This window comes from Camelina sativa, chromosome 11, assembly GCF_030686135.1.
Source record: "Camelina sativa cultivar CO46 ecotype springtype chromosome 11, ASM3068613v1".
Lineage (NCBI taxonomy): Eukaryota > Viridiplantae > Streptophyta > Magnoliopsida > Brassicales > Brassicaceae > Camelina > Camelina sativa.
Genome location: NC_141890.1, coordinates 47,505,951 through 47,521,399, shown reverse-complemented (window position 1 = coordinate 47,521,399; position 15,449 = coordinate 47,505,951). Strand labels below are relative to the sequence as shown.

The 15,449-nt window shown below is 33.2% G+C and overlaps 3 protein-coding genes across 5 annotated transcripts; 2 read left to right on the top strand and 1 right to left on the bottom strand.

Annotated features, from left to right (window-relative positions):
- The first annotated feature begins 8,022 nt into the window (after nucleotides 1-8,022).
- On the top strand, nucleotides 8,023-10,198 carry LOC104726597 (uncharacterized). The gene is made up of 3 exons (XM_010445487.3): nucleotides 8,023-8,572; nucleotides 8,759-8,917; nucleotides 9,861-10,198. Exons 1-3 carry the CDS (start codon nucleotides 8,168-8,170, stop codon nucleotides 10,032-10,034), a joined length of 738 nt encoding a protein of 245 aa, XP_010443789.1. The 5' UTR covers nucleotides 8,023-8,167; the 3' UTR covers nucleotides 10,035-10,198.
- Nucleotides 10,199-11,139: 941 nt separating this feature from the next.
- Nucleotides 11,140-14,182, bottom strand: LOC104726596 (protein GAMETOPHYTE DEFECTIVE 1). Of its 3 annotated transcripts, XR_015572088.1 has the most exons (7): nucleotides 13,521-14,146; nucleotides 13,301-13,378; nucleotides 13,106-13,186; nucleotides 12,799-12,953; nucleotides 11,782-12,704; nucleotides 11,473-11,705; nucleotides 11,140-11,380 (listed from the first exon to the last, which is right to left on the bottom strand). XR_015572088.1 is itself a non-coding variant. In XM_010445484.3 (6 exons), exons 1-6 carry the CDS (start codon nucleotides 13,953-13,955, stop codon nucleotides 11,262-11,264), a joined length of 2,100 nt encoding a protein of 699 aa, XP_010443786.2. In that variant the 5' UTR covers nucleotides 13,956-14,182; the 3' UTR covers nucleotides 11,140-11,261. The 3 variants fall into 3 exon arrangements, 2 of the variants coding, with proteins under 2 accessions (XP_010443786.2, XP_087330679.1); XM_010445484.3 differs by having other exon boundaries at nucleotides 11,473-12,704; nucleotides 13,521-14,182; XM_087474553.1 differs by lacking the exons at nucleotides 13,106-13,186; nucleotides 13,301-13,378; nucleotides 13,521-14,146 and having other exon boundaries at nucleotides 11,473-12,704; nucleotides 12,803-12,932.
- Nucleotides 14,183-14,243: 61 nt separating this feature from the next.
- LOC104726595 (histone H4) lies at nucleotides 14,244-14,962 on the top strand. The gene has a single exon (XM_010445483.3). The coding sequence runs from the start codon at nucleotides 14,453-14,455 to the stop codon at nucleotides 14,762-14,764; it is 312 nt and encodes a 103-aa protein (XP_010443785.1). The 5' UTR covers nucleotides 14,244-14,452; the 3' UTR covers nucleotides 14,765-14,962.
- The last annotated feature ends 487 nt before the right edge of the window (nucleotides 14,963-15,449 follow it).

Here is a 15,449-nt window from a genome sequence, read left to right as displayed (position 1 = left end):
CATTTTTATTAGACCTCTAAAATAAAGTACTTTTGTTAGTTTGTTCTAGATTTTGACTTGAACTTAGTTTATGTGTTTTATATCAAAAATATTTTAAAATTGAAATAACACTTAACTATACTTTATTTCAGAACAGAAATAATGAGAAAATGATATCTTATTTACCAGAGAAAAAGATACAACTTTAATTTGATGTATTCAACCATATGACTAACAAAATATTGTGGGTCTCTTACACTAAATTTAATAACACTTCACATTTTTAAAGTTTCAAAAAAATATTTTAGTGGTTTGTGTTAATATCGTCGTTGAACCAATTATCCATGTATAAACTTGCAAAATACTATCAAATGCGGTAGACAACTATCAAATATCATGCTGCACACATAAAATTTCATTTTTTACACTTGTATTTTTTTTTGTATGCATGTGTTTGTGTAATATGTATATTTACATATTAGAAATTAAAAGAGTACAAATATAACCAACCACTATAAGGTCAGATCTAAGTTGACTTTCCTCCACGTTTTTATCAGTCAGAATCAAGTAGACTTGATATTCTTCAACTTTACTTCGAGTGTTTCAAATAATTACAAGAAAAGAAAATAAATTGACAATTTTGTTTTACAATTTAATACTTTCTTTAAAACTTAAAATATGTTTAAAAGGTATTATTTTGGCAAATGGAACCCCATACGAGCGAACGATTTACAAACAATAGATGGGAATAAAATTGATATACATTTTTCAATCCTGTGTGTTAAGAACTGTTTCTCAGATTCTCACCTCACTGAATTATTTCTATTTTTATTTATTTATTTTAGTTATTTTACACAAGAAAACATACGGACTTTGGTAGATTAATTAAAATAGATAAAATTAAGTACTAAAAAGGTGAGGAAAGGGAAGAGGAAGAAAAGGACAGTGATGGGGAAGGCTTATCTTGGCTAGAGAAGGTGCATTTTGCCACACAAATCTTTCTTTGTCACTGTTAGTCAACTTCGCACCTCTCTTTTTTCTCCCTTCAAATCTTGATATTGATTTGAATATTTGAGGTTGATCTCTTGTGTATGTACTTGACAAGAATTAGTGCTTTCAATAAAAAGAATCGTCTCGATATATTTCAGTTATTAGTTGCTAAATATATTAATTTGATATTGCTCTAAAATATACATATCAGGAAAAAAAAAGTATGTTTTAGGATGAATTGGAATCATAAACCGAAGCCAAGATTTAGAAAGTATATGGTCTACTCGATGATCAAATTTAACATGTTTATACTAAATTTTGGATTTGATCTTCAGCTTTTTATAGAGTTTATGTTAGGAGCTCAAGTTGTTGCAAATGAGTTTGTCCACCATAGTCTGATGAATGTTGCCCGTATTAGGTTTTTCTGACAAATAGTTTTGTACGTCGATCCGTTGTAAATCATATCTCGTAACTTGTAAAGAATCTAAAGATTAATAAAACTGATTTTGGAAATAGAATTGGCGGTTATAACTAGTTAATGTTGTAATTAAATGACACAAATTTGCGTGTCAACAAACTTATTTTGTTCAAATTTTAAAGGATTTAACCTAATGTTTTCCAGTATGTACGTGTTTAGTGTGTACTAATCGTTTAAGTTATGTATGTTTCTGTTATTTGTTCAAAAAGCTTGGTCAACACAAATCGATAGTAAAAAGAACTGGTTTCATGATTTTGGTTACCTACTAAAAACACAAACCCATCCCGTTGACTTACCAAATTAAAAGAAATATCATTACTTTTAAAGCCTAACCCATTTTACCTATTTTGGAAAGTTATTTCTTCATCCTGTTCTTCACCCTATCTAGCCCAATATAGATCCTATTCGACATGTACATCCACTCATTTTTACATATAGCATCCAAAGCAAAATATAAAAGCGGTATTTACATATTAATTATACTAACTGTGAGCAATTAAGTTCATCGAGATCAGGGAGGGATGGCCAATATTTGTTTATTTAGGCACGCTGTATCATCAAAATTATATTTTAAAAAATAGGGTTAAAACAAGAGATACGAAATTACGTTATTCAAATTGTTAGAAAAAAAAAAAAGTTGTGGTGTGAGTGTGTGACGGATTTAATGTAACGTAATATATAGAGTTATAAGTTTATATCATGTACACTAAAAAACAGTCGTTTTACATTATTTTCAACTGCCTTGCCAAGTAAATATCATTCTATCATTCTATATTTATAACCACATAGCCGAATTAATTGTAAAAAACACAAAAACAAAAAACAATCTGCTTATCATCTTCGTCTCGTGGCCGATATTGTGAGAATTACTAAGCATGTTATTTAACTTCGGTGAATTTGTTTATGTGCTGTTGTTATTGTTTTTACTCTTTTATCATAGCTTAGCTGTTTGCGTATGGTGAGGAGTGAGGACAACGTACGTTCTTTTTTCATAAATTTTAGGATGGATTTTTTCATAAATTTCATAGATATGCATAAATTTGGCCAAAATTTAAGTTAATCCAAAAAAATAAGAATTATTTTTGCAATTCATAATTTCTATAGTTGTCCGTTTATTTGTTGACAAAAAAAAAGGAAAAAAAAAAACTGTACGTCTATAGTAGTAGGCTATGTTGGATTAAACTCGATTCATAATCTAATAGTATAAAATATCAAAACAAGAAATCAATAGATATTTCTTAATCTGAAAATTTTTGTATGATGAAAATGAAATCCAAGGAAACAAAAAAAACGAAGAATCCAAAGTTTGAAAGTTTTAACGTGAATCGATATATGAAAACGACAGAGTAAAACAACAAAATGGAAAAAAAAATGGTAGAGAAACTAAAAAAAAAAAAAATGGTGGAGAAACTATTGTGCTTGTTGACCTTTTTCGCTTTTCCAAAAGATTAGACAAACGCATAGAAACACATGCACGAGTCCTAATTAACAATTAAAAATTAGAGAAAATAACAAAAACAAAATGATGGGATCACTTAAAAACATCTAAATCACACCGTCTTTCTTTGATTTGTCATGAACATACTTTAGTTTCTTTCAACCAAGAACGAAGTAACCCTACACATTTCATTTCTTTTGATCACAAACTCTTTGTGTACTCATTGCCTACATTTATGCTATTATCATTGCTTTCTATAGGCATGAACTATATAATTTGCATATTGCCACTAATATATTGTAAAACTAGGATTTAACCCGCGGTACACCGCGGGATAATATTTGTATTTAAAAATTTTCAGATAAATATGTTAGGTTGTTATACTATGATAGATTTGTTTAAACGACTTAGTTGTAGTTCTAATTGCAAAAGTTTGCAGAAACAGGTGGTTTTGCTCCTAACCTCCTAATGGTATCAACTGTTTTGAATGATTAATCTAGTAACTGAAAATTGGTGTGAATGATCGACCCGCAAATGCGATGGTGGTCAAATATTAAAAACTATCATAATAATAATAATAATATATAATTGTGAAAATTCTATTATCATGATAAAATATATATAAAAAATGTGAATATGATTAATAATGAAAATCATATATGATTATAAGGTTACTATTAATTCAAATCTATTCACTAAAGTTACTTACATAGATCTCATATAAATTTAAATTATGAAATGTTGCAACAAACATAGATGAAAAAACTTTTTTTGGTCGCACATATGAAAAACCTTATAGAAGTAACAATTATGCTTTTTTGTGTATATGAGATTTTCAACAATATTTATAGTTAATTTATGTATATTACAGGTTACTCCAATAATCTCTTATCCTTAAGATCATTCTTCCCTTCACTGTTTTTTTGCAGTGTTTTGCTTACGGAAGAATCTCATCTTCAATAGTACCCCAATTTTCATGATCACTCCTCATGTTGTAGATCATTTACTAACATCTTCAAATAACCAAAAAAAATCACAAAACATTAGAAGTTAGACAACCAACCAAAATAGTGAACAAAACAAAAAGAAAACTTACCCACGACATGTCCCGCTACCGCCCTCATAAGTCTTTTGTGGTCATTCAACATCAGCCGATTCACCAGTGATAAATCCATCACAGCGCCTCCTCCATGACCACCGCCACCATGGTATCCACCAACATACCTACCACGCCCTGCGTCATCAGCATATATATTTCCGGTGGAATGTTTGCAAACATCATATATATGGGAGATGGAATGAGTGTGGATCCTCCTAAATTTATGACTAAACAAATCTCTACAAAACTAATTACTTAACGTGTAAACATTAGGATATGGAATATTCTCATTATTAGATTTTTATTCGAGATTGCAAATGATGATTGATAGAAAGATTTTTGTAAGCAATTAATATATTTTTTTATTAAAAAAAATATAGAAATATCCCTATAAATGTGGTTTTTGTTATCGTCATAAACATTAAATTCGTTACCATATTTATCAGATTTTAATTATTTCCGATTTTAATGTATTTTTGGTAATCAAAATCGGTAAATCAAAAAAGTTAATACAATGGCAGTTTTGTAAATAGGTGGCAAGTTCATGATTTATTTGCTAAATGTACTTGCAAAATGTATATATAGATAAAACCATCTTCCATTTTATGATCCCGGACCCGCTGACCCTTTTTATTATAACGGAATTACCCAAGTAAAGCGGGGATCGTAGATTCGAAATCAGGATGTCTACGGACTTGCATGTGGTTATAGCAACTAAATGCCTTCGACATTAAACACACTCTCTAGGTCAAGACAAACGGACATGCATGAAACATATACTCTTCTTTGATATATATATATATATATATATAATATACAACATAACCAACACTACCAAAACTTCCTGGTTATACCGTGATTTTTTCATCATGTAGTTGTAGCGAAATTTTCACATGATTATATCAAATTTCAATTTTATGAGTTTTATGAGTGTGTGTGTGTGTGTTTTATTTTTATTTTTATATATATTATGAGTGTGTTTTTCACATATAATTATTTATTTAATCTCATTAATAATAAGAATAAAACATTAGAATATTTCCCCTATTCTGTCATTGTTTTCCTGAACCGTTGACCTTCGTGAAACTACAACTAGTTAAAATTGTTGGGTGTCAAATAACCAAAGTGGGTTACTGAACTGATAGAGAAACTTGCGAAAGTGTAAAACCAATAATTTGCTCCAGTGGTGATAAAAAAAAAAAAAAAGATGAATTATTAAATACAAAAAGAACAAATTCTCATTGGATCGTTAAAACTCGAAACTAGTTATGAACCAACCATAGCATGAAACGTTTAGTTTATGGTACATTATGCAACAAAGTTTACCACCAAATAGAAAAAGTCTTTGTAACCATCGATTGATCTATAGATTTTGCTTTTGCATGACCTTTCCCATCAACTTGTGGGCGATTTTGCCCTTAAGGATACACAAAATGTCTTTCTGTTTAGTCCCATTGTACATCTATCCACTGTAGGAATCGAGATCCTATATGTCCTCGTAACGATTGCGAATTATTACTTATGTCTCCTCATTATGTGGGGATCACAATGTAGAGAAAATAGACTTGTATTTGAAGTTTTGAAATGTCTGCAAGACTGCAACGTTACGTTGCCTTCAAAATGTTTGCAAAAAAAACTGGTAGATACTTAGAATAAGAGTTGCGGATATGGAACAAACACAGATCTAATATAACACATAATATATGTTTTATAAAAATTGAAAAATGTATATACGTTTGTAGAAAAAGAAAAGAGTGAATAGTGATTAATATAAGAAATATGAAGCTATATTTAATTTCGATGATTCTGATGGACCTACAGAGCCGATATTTTCTACATGAAAAAGATGCTCTCGTTGGACCTTTTACCCCATACCTAAAATAAAACTATATTGGCGCAGCGAAGTGATCTCCAAGGAAAAAAATTCTTCAAATACATTTATCAAACGGACCCATATGTATATGTATATGTATATGTCCAATGTATATATATATATATATAATATATACGAAGAAGAAAAATCATTTTCCCTAATTCAGGGGGGGGATTTTGGGACGATCAAAAGATTCAAAACATTTTAGGATGGGTTCAACCGGACAGAATTTGATAAATCCATTCAATACCCCTGTTTTATAAATCGTTAGGCGCTAGTCGGGCGGTTGGGGTGGCCCTAGCGCCTAGCGAGAAAATCGGAGATTAAATAGGGATTAATCGAGGATTAGTTTTTGGGTTATTTTATTAAATTAATAATAAATTAAAAATATATAGTACTAAATATATGTATAATTATGTTTATGTGAAAAAAAAAATATCAAATAAAATATAAAGCTATAGTATTGTCTTTAAAATTACGGTAAAAACATAAAAACGTAATATTAAGAAAACAAATTATAATTTTAATTAAAAGTTTGTACATTAGTTATTGTAAAACATCATAAACTCTTAATTTAAATGTCTAAATAATAAAAATATATATATTTGATTTATATTTGGCTCCAAAAATAATCGGTATATACAAAATTATGCGGGAATTAATCGGATTAGACAGTATAATCGGATAATCAATACTAGGCGGAGATTAGTCATTAATCGAGGCGGAGAGGGTGGGCCTAACGATTTTACGAGGCGTAATCGATGCTAGGCGGAGATTTATAAAACACGGCTAATATCTAATATGTGGATAAGTGGATTATGTATCCTAATTATGGAGAAACTGTGGCTTTGACTGGAAAATTAGAAGTAGTTTTGATCTTAAGTGAGAGATGATGTATTATGGTGATAATGATGATGAGTAGGCCGATTTAGTGACTGACTAAAACGTGTTCCTACAATATATTGGTAATATATGCAGTAATCCTACTATTCGAATGTAATTAATCATAAAGTAACAAATATCTATATAAATAATATTTCTATAATTTACCCTAAGGGTAGACTCATTTGAGATATTTCTTCGTTGTGTTACCTAATTCGATTTGATTCTCAAAAAAATCTGGCTAACCCCAGAGCAATTGTCGTGTTTGCTGGTTTTTGGTCTGGTTTATATCATCCGGACCGGACTAAATACCTATCTAATGTGAACATAAAACTAAAACACATCAAAGTATTTGAGCTTTAATTAACTAATGTTGATTAATTAGGCAATAAAGTAGATTTGTGCTGCTCACATGGCTTTGCGTGAAATAATGCTTTTAACCATCTTTTTGTCTCTCCTATATTTCGAGCTAAAAAAGCTAAGTCGTGTCTTTCCTTTATTTATTATTATTATTTTTTATTTTTTTATTTATTTTTTCTTTACATTGTTCTTTTGCTGTTAAGAATGTTGCACGGGATGTTATTTAACTACAAAATTAATTAAACAACAGTTGGTTCTTGTTTTTAATTAAGGGCTTGCTCAGTTCAAAACACAATCGTTTAGGAGAATATCAGTATATTGTTCAAGAAATGATTATTCCTTCCGTTTTACAATAAATATATGTCTTATTTTTACACACAAATAATAAACAACTTAAAACTTTTAACTATAAGGTTTGCAAAAAAAACTGAGTTTTGGTTTTATTTTTATATTTTTACTAATAGTGACTAAAGATTCAAAAATATACATTTTAACAAAATTTTATATTGAATTTTTAAATATTATAAATATGTTATATCGGAATTTAAATTGACATAATTATAAATATTGTATGTTATATCGAAAATTTCAATAGAATAATTTTTTCTATTATAATAATTATATTGTTACTAGCTCTCTTTATTTGTATTTATAATCGATAGCATATTAAACAATGACCCATATATTTATAAAAATAAGAATTTGATTTTTGTTTTCAATTAAAGGCCTGGTACATGAAAAAATAATTATCATTTCAGTTATCCAAATTCAACTTTGTATGATACATGTTAATTAGATTCAATTATGTATGAAGAAAATAAACGAAATAATAGCGGGTGAGGGAGTGAGATAGAAACAACGTGAAAACGAAAGGCTATTTTAGATTCCTTTTTTTAATAGTCAGTCAAAAGAAGTCAACGGTTAAGTCAGTTGACTAAACGATGACGATCAATGATGTCAGCTTCTGGCTTCTCCTTTGCTCTCTGTTTAAATAGAAACCAAACCACTTGGGAGTTTTCACTCACACTCACACACATAAACAAAACACACAAAGACACATAACCCGCCATGTGTGGACACATCAGCTCTTCCATCACCTCCGGCCACAATTGTCCATGTTTCCTATACTCCGAAAACATAGTGACTCCTCCTCTGCTGCATGATGATGATCATTATCATCATCATCAGTTCCAGCCTCCTACGCCTCTTCCGCTTCTTATGATGAGCCACAACTCTCTATTCTCTGCCGAGGCCGTTTCAGGGTTCGGTTACTTTGATTCTTGCATGAACGGTGGTGGCGGAAGCAGCAGTTGCGACTCGCCGAGCTCTATGGGGAGCGGTGGAGAGAGTCTTGCTATGCAGAGGAGTGTTAGTAGCCATAATGGCTTTTCCGGTAATTTTGCGCCGGCCCACGATTACGTTAACGATGATGATGGGCCAGTGAGACGGGCCCTTAGCGCCGGAGATCTACCCGTAAGTAATATTATTATATATACACACTTGCATGACATATATATTGATACCAACCTATTAGCTCCGATTGCGTTTTTTTTGGTTATGATCATTACAAAAGTATGACATGGAAACGCAAAATAACTTGATATTCAAACGTTAACTTTTCTATCATGACATAAAACGAAACTGTTTTGCTTTGTGTAGAGAATTAGCAGAAGAGAGAGCAGTGCGGTGTGGAGTGAAAGTAATGCAATCATAGAAGGAATGAGCAAAGCCTATAAGTACAGCCCCGAGGAGAAGAAAGAGAAGATCGAGAAATATCGTAGCAAACGAAACCTTAGGAATTTCAACAAGAGGATTAAGGTAATTTAATTTTAAATATGTTTTACATTTGTATCTATGTTTGCTCTAAATTAATTTATTTTATATCTTTTGATTCATAATATGTCTTCAAACACATAGAGTACTTGTATACCTAACCTTACATATTCAACATGTATATATATGTGTCGCATGGAAACTTTTTAAGACTTGACATGTAGTGTAGTTGTATGATACAGTGACATGCACCTGCACACTTATTGTATGCCAACCCTTCCATTTTCTAATCAAACGTATAGTTTCCTACTATTGTGTCTATTAATATCAACTATGATTAATTATGTACAATTTCATACAAAAGCATTTGGCGATGCGCATATATCTAATTTATTAAAATCATCAAATGTATTCTATAACTTTTTTTCTAAAATTAATGTTTTATAAGACACAAATTCATCACATTTGATATAAAATAAAATGATTCGTTGACCAAATTAGAAAAGAAAAAAGAAAAAACTGGCTCAATGTATCATATCAAGCAAGCACTCTTATCACTAAAAAAGTAACATTGAATTTTTCTTTTTTAATCTTATCTTGGAACATAAAATAGAATTTCATTTGATATTATAGGAGTATGTGAATGAGAATTAATGTTCTGTCACATCAGATTTGGGTCTAAGGAATCTTTTGAGATAGACACATGATCAAGCTCCAAGGTTGCTACAGTATAAGTTTATTTCTCCATTAGTTATTTATACGATAATGTCCCGAAAATATTAAGGAAGAAAACATTTCCCGATTAAAGATTATTGGAGTATTCGTATATATGGTATACTAACATATTAAAACCGTGTCTCAGACTCTCAGTTAGACATTCTCTCTGTGCGAGTTATAATTTTTTGAAACGAAGTTTTTAAATTGTAAATGATCTAGCTATCACATTGATTTTGGGACAGGTTTAATAATAATTTTTTTTGGAAATTAGTATGAATGCAGGAAGACATTAGCGGACAGTAGGCCAAGAATAAGAGGGAGATTTGCAAGAAACGATGAGATGTCACAACAAGAACAAGTTGATGTTATGGAAGCCGTGGTTGGAGATGTTGACACGTGGGCATCTTTTCTTGATTCTTTCACGGCTAATCACTTCCTTAACTAATCTTTTCTAATTATGTATTTATGTTTGTTTTTCTTTCATACAGTATATGTTTATATATATGGCACTTCAACTTGTTTTTGGTTAAAATGATTGCCCCATGTTGCTAAACAAAACTCATGTAGGTTTTGTGCTTTCTTTGTATATAAGAATAACATATTTTGTAATTTTGGTCGGAGATATTTCCAAAATAGTCGATCTTCACTGACCAGACAATTTTTGGACTGGTGGTATATGCCATTTTGTCAATCTCTTATTCGCATGGCATGGAGTTCGTCGACCCTAAATTCTCTAAAATGTCGTTGCCGTATTATTTCCATAAATTAAATTCGATAATCCGTATGTGAGTTGTAGACAACAAACAAAAAAAATAAAACGATCAAAAGTAATAATCGAACTCTCAAACTAAAAACAAATTCTTCTTCGCATATCATTATTACTAACATGGACCCATAAATAGTTTATGCATAGTTAAGTATGTTCCTTAATGGTCTGAAATTTCTTTTTAAGCAACTTGATTTACAAAAGTATTTAGAAAGTACAAAGATGATAACTTTTAGCATTGAAAAAACATATAATGAACATGGCCATGTTACTCTGATGATTTCATTACTCTCACGTTTGATTACACATCGTGCTACTAAGTACTAGCAATCTCCAAAAGCACACATATTTTATACCTTGGAAATTCTTAAGATATCAAAGAAGGTTCCACTCAAATAAACTAAATTAAATAAATCAACTAAGACATACATTCTCATAAATAAGTAAGAAAGGAAAGAAAAAAAAAACAAAACACACTAGACATATTTTGTTGTAAAACTAACTTTTCACAATGAGATTAGTAATAATGTGAAGAATAATGCTTCTAGACTAAACTTAAATAAAGTAGTAGTTTTGAAAAAGGAAAGAGAGCAGTCTTTCTTCTTTAGCAAAGGCTATGGAGGGAGGGAGTTGTAGGCCCTCCGGCGATATTGTCCCCGACTTTTGTCGGCCGGCGGTAGATTTACCGACTCTCCACTCTTAATATTTGTTTAACTTATTTTTTTTGTTCTTTTTATTATTATAATTAAAAGCCTTTTTTCTTGAACACAAAGAATCAACCCTAGAGAATATAAATTAGATGCTTTCTTTTCCCCCACTTTTATAATCGGTTCAACACTGAAACCACGAGACTTGCGTGGGTATATAAATTAATGCACAAAACTTATCTAGGGTTTTAAGAATTGATCAAGCTCTTCCATGTTTTCTTTTTCTACTGATTCGTTTGAATCTTGACTGGAGTAGAAAAGGCTTGAAAGGCACTAGTTGCGGCAATCGAACTCTACTCCTCTTAGCTTGCGTCTTACCTACATTATGGATCGAGATAATATAAGACTGAATCCTTAGTCCAAGCTTATGTTAGGTTAGATTTGCAAATGAGGAAATTTAGATCTCCTACCTGATATTGTGTCATTGTTACTTCCAGAGGATTGGACTTGGGATTGGTCATTAGTTTCAGTTTCAGTCTTAACTTCCTTGTTGTCTTCAATTGTTGACTCTTCCACCTTCTTCTCTTCCATTGTTCTCTCAAAGGGGTTGTCGTATGGCACTGATGCCTCCTCTTCCTCAAGCTCTGTCTCCTTGGACTCTAATCTTGACACTTGGTCGTGTTCTTGTCCAACCGCCTCTGGACTGAGAGATTTACCTGATTCTCTTAGCAAATCGGTAGTCTCAGAGGATAAGTTAGGAAGATTAATATTACTGTCACCTGTTTCATGCGTCTGGTCTTCCACTGTCACCTCCATGTAATCAATTTTCATCTCATCAGCAATGGATGTGTGTTGTTTAGGCTCAGCGATATGCTTCTCTTCATCAATGGATGCGTGGTGGCCAGGCTCAGTGATATGCATCTCATCATTACTAGTATGACCAGTGTTAACTCTTTGTTTGTTGTTCTCGTCCACTGAGACTTCATCGAAAGCAGTCTTTCCCATGTTTATCACTTTAACAGGACTTTGTGAGATCCCATGATCGCTTTTTGATGGTGACATTGATCCACCTTCGGAAGTCGACTCAATGTTCATGCTAACATCCGAAGCTGCATCTGACTTTGTACATTTTATCAGTGTAAAGGAAGCAGCTGTATGGTTTTTCACCAAAACCCCCTGGCCATGGCTGGCACTGCATTTTCTTAGGGTAATTGCTTCTTTTCTGCGGACATCTGTTGTAGGTTCCACCTTACTGTCATCTTCAGACATGTGCATGTCAATTTGGCTTATGGTTTCGATTTCCTGAGGATTATCATCAGATGAAGCTGCCACAGCAATAGGTACTTCAGAAACTTGATTACTGTGCACCTGTGCGTCAATCACCATAGCTGCAGGAGTCTGAGTCAATGGTTCAGTTCCTACAATATCCCCAACCCGGAAACCATGTGTTGGCAAGCCATCGAGAACAGAGGCGAAATCAATAGCCTTAGAGGATTTGTGCGCCACAACATTAGTGGCATCAAAAGCCTTTGCAAGATCATCCAAAAGCATGTCACCTTCACCACTCGAAAGGGGATCCCATTTCATGCAATCTCCAGACAGAGGCTGGTCGAGGCTAAATGTATCACCAGAAGAAAGTAATTCAACCCTGACAGCTTCTTTGTGGAACCGTTTTTTCTTTAAAACCTTGGCTATCATATTCCTGAAAGCGATTCAAAATCCATCCTCAGTGACATAAATATACGCTAAACTGCATCACATAAGTACAACAATTGCTAGAAGAATTGGATACATACCTACAATTTTTTGAAATGGCAGCTCTGGCTCTTTCAGGAGAGAGTCCAAGCAAGGACATGAGATTTATGACATCGTTTGGACCTCTAATTTCTGTGACTGAAGGAGCACCACTTGATATAATCAGATTCTTCCCCCTAGTCCAATCCACCAGTAACTAGAAATACCATATCACAAGACAATATAAGCAACTTCACATAATTGACAGCACACTTTTACCACAGAAAGAGCAACATAAAAATCATCCGTCACACTACAAAAACAAATATACAATGTGATACTTGAGCCTAATTCATCAAAAAATTTCACCTTAGCATTCGATATAACTTGTCTCCTCGTTTGTGCATCCATTAGGAAATCAGAGTACTTGATTTCAAAGTAAATCCCTCGCTGCACATAAGAAAAATTCATCAAGTTGAAGCAAAGAAAAAACAATGAGATAACACAAACACTCTTCTTATAACATGAAACAATGTCCACTCTAAAGTTCAGAGAATCACAAACCTGAATAGCAGCTTTAACCATCGGATGCTTCAATCGGAATAACATCTTGTCTGTGAAATCAATCGAAATCATATCAACCTAGGAAACGAAACAACAAACTAAGAGTTAACTCCATATCTTCAGTTGAGCTACAAAAACTGATTAATCCCACACTAAAGATTGAATTTTTACCAGAAAAAAAAAAAAAAAAAACTCAATTGGGGGAGAGAGAAGTACAAACCTCAGCTTTCTCACAAGCATAATCGAAGGCGTTCTGATTCATCGGCCTAACAGCAATAATATCATAACTCTTTAGAATCGGATTCCCAGAATTCAAACTCTGACACTGAGCATTACTCTCAACATGAACCGTGAGACGCGTGTACTGCCGAAACGGAGTTGCTCGCGGAACGCCTAGTAAATCGCGATGGAACCCAACAGAGGAAGCTAACCGCGGAGCGACTTTGATAAGTGATCCAAGAGTGAGAAGAGGGATCGTACACGAGTCCTTGGCAGACATCACGCCTTTGATCGAACGATTATGTGCGATCCCAACATAGCCCAGCTCCATGGCTTTCGTGGCGAGCTTTAACCGCAAAGCTTTCCCGCCGGCGACTTCCTTACCGCCTGATCTTGGCGGCTCATTGTACGGAATACTTAGATCGAAGAATCCCATCAGAGAGAGATTTTTCCGAATTATTTTTTTTGGTCGTCAGAGATTTTTTTTTCCGATTAGGGTTTAAGCAATTTGGGTTTTTTTTAGATACAGTACTTAACAAACGACGGCGTATAAGTCAGTTGTCGAGACGCATCGTATTTAAAAACTTGGCCAAATATGAAATTTCCCCAGAATAAAAAGAGTGAAGTGCAAATTATAAAAAGTTGAGTTTCGATTTCGAAACTGAAGATTGAAGAAACACTCGGTGTATGTGTATCACGCGGATCGCTATTAATAACCGTTGATTTAAAACAATCGACGGCTTTTATGTTATTTCATTATTGACGAGGATCGATATTAACAGCCGTTGGATGGAATATTAAATCGGATGGTTCAAAACAAAACCCCTCTTATATATAAACAAACCATACTCCCGTCACTTTCTCAGAATCAAAAGCAATTCATTCTTTTACAAACAACAAAAAAAGGAAAACTAGTTCTTCTGTGAAAAAAAAATGTCGGGTCGTGGAAAGGGAGGAAAAGGATTGGGGAAAGGAGGAGCGAAGCGTCACAGGAAGGTTCTGAGAGACAACATCCAAGGAATCACCAAGCCGGCGATCCGAAGGTTGGCTCGTAGAGGTGGAGTCAAGCGTATCAGTGGTCTCATCTACGAAGAGACACGTGGAGTCCTCAAGATCTTTTTGGAGAACGTGATCCGTGACGCTGTTACCTACACCGAGCACGCTAGGAGGAAGACTGTCACCGCCATGGATGTCGTCTACGCTCTCAAGAGGCAAGGAAGGACTCTCTACGGATTCGGCGGTTAAGGGCTTCTTAAGATTTGTGTTTGTAGATCTGTGTTTGTAGATCTGTCTCTGAAAAAAATTAGGTTTTCGAGAACTCTCAATGTGGGTATTTTAGCAAATGTTGCAAGACTTCGTTTCCTTAATTTTGTTGTCTTCTTTAGTAATGTGTTTTCTCATTTGCAAATTTATCAACAATGGAATTAAAATTAGCTTCGATTACTCGATAGATCCGACTCTTAATTTTTGTTTATAACCTCCTCGCTTTGAAATTGTGAATCTGACAATTGAACCAGACCTGTAAATCGGTAGCCGTGAACCCAGTACTTAGACGATTGGCCATCGACGTGTTGGTACTCGTCTAATGATAATATTACTTGGGCTTTTCGTTTCATTACTATCATAAAAAACGAAATACTAATGTGGACTAAAGTGTCCAAACTTGTTTGTCCAATAACAATCCGAGGCCCAATAAAATTATGCACCGGGCCGGATGAAGAAGACGAGACGTCAGGTTCAAGTTTTGAATAAAGAAGAAGAAGCTTTTAGTCTTTGCGGGTAAACTTTACTTTCACCGTTTCACGCCATGTATGGTATTATTTGGTTTTAATACATTATCTCTTTGCCACGAGTGAATAATGATGTCTCGATCCATAACTTAAGAAAAGCAGATAATGAATATCTTAAGGAATTGCTCCAATCCAATGAA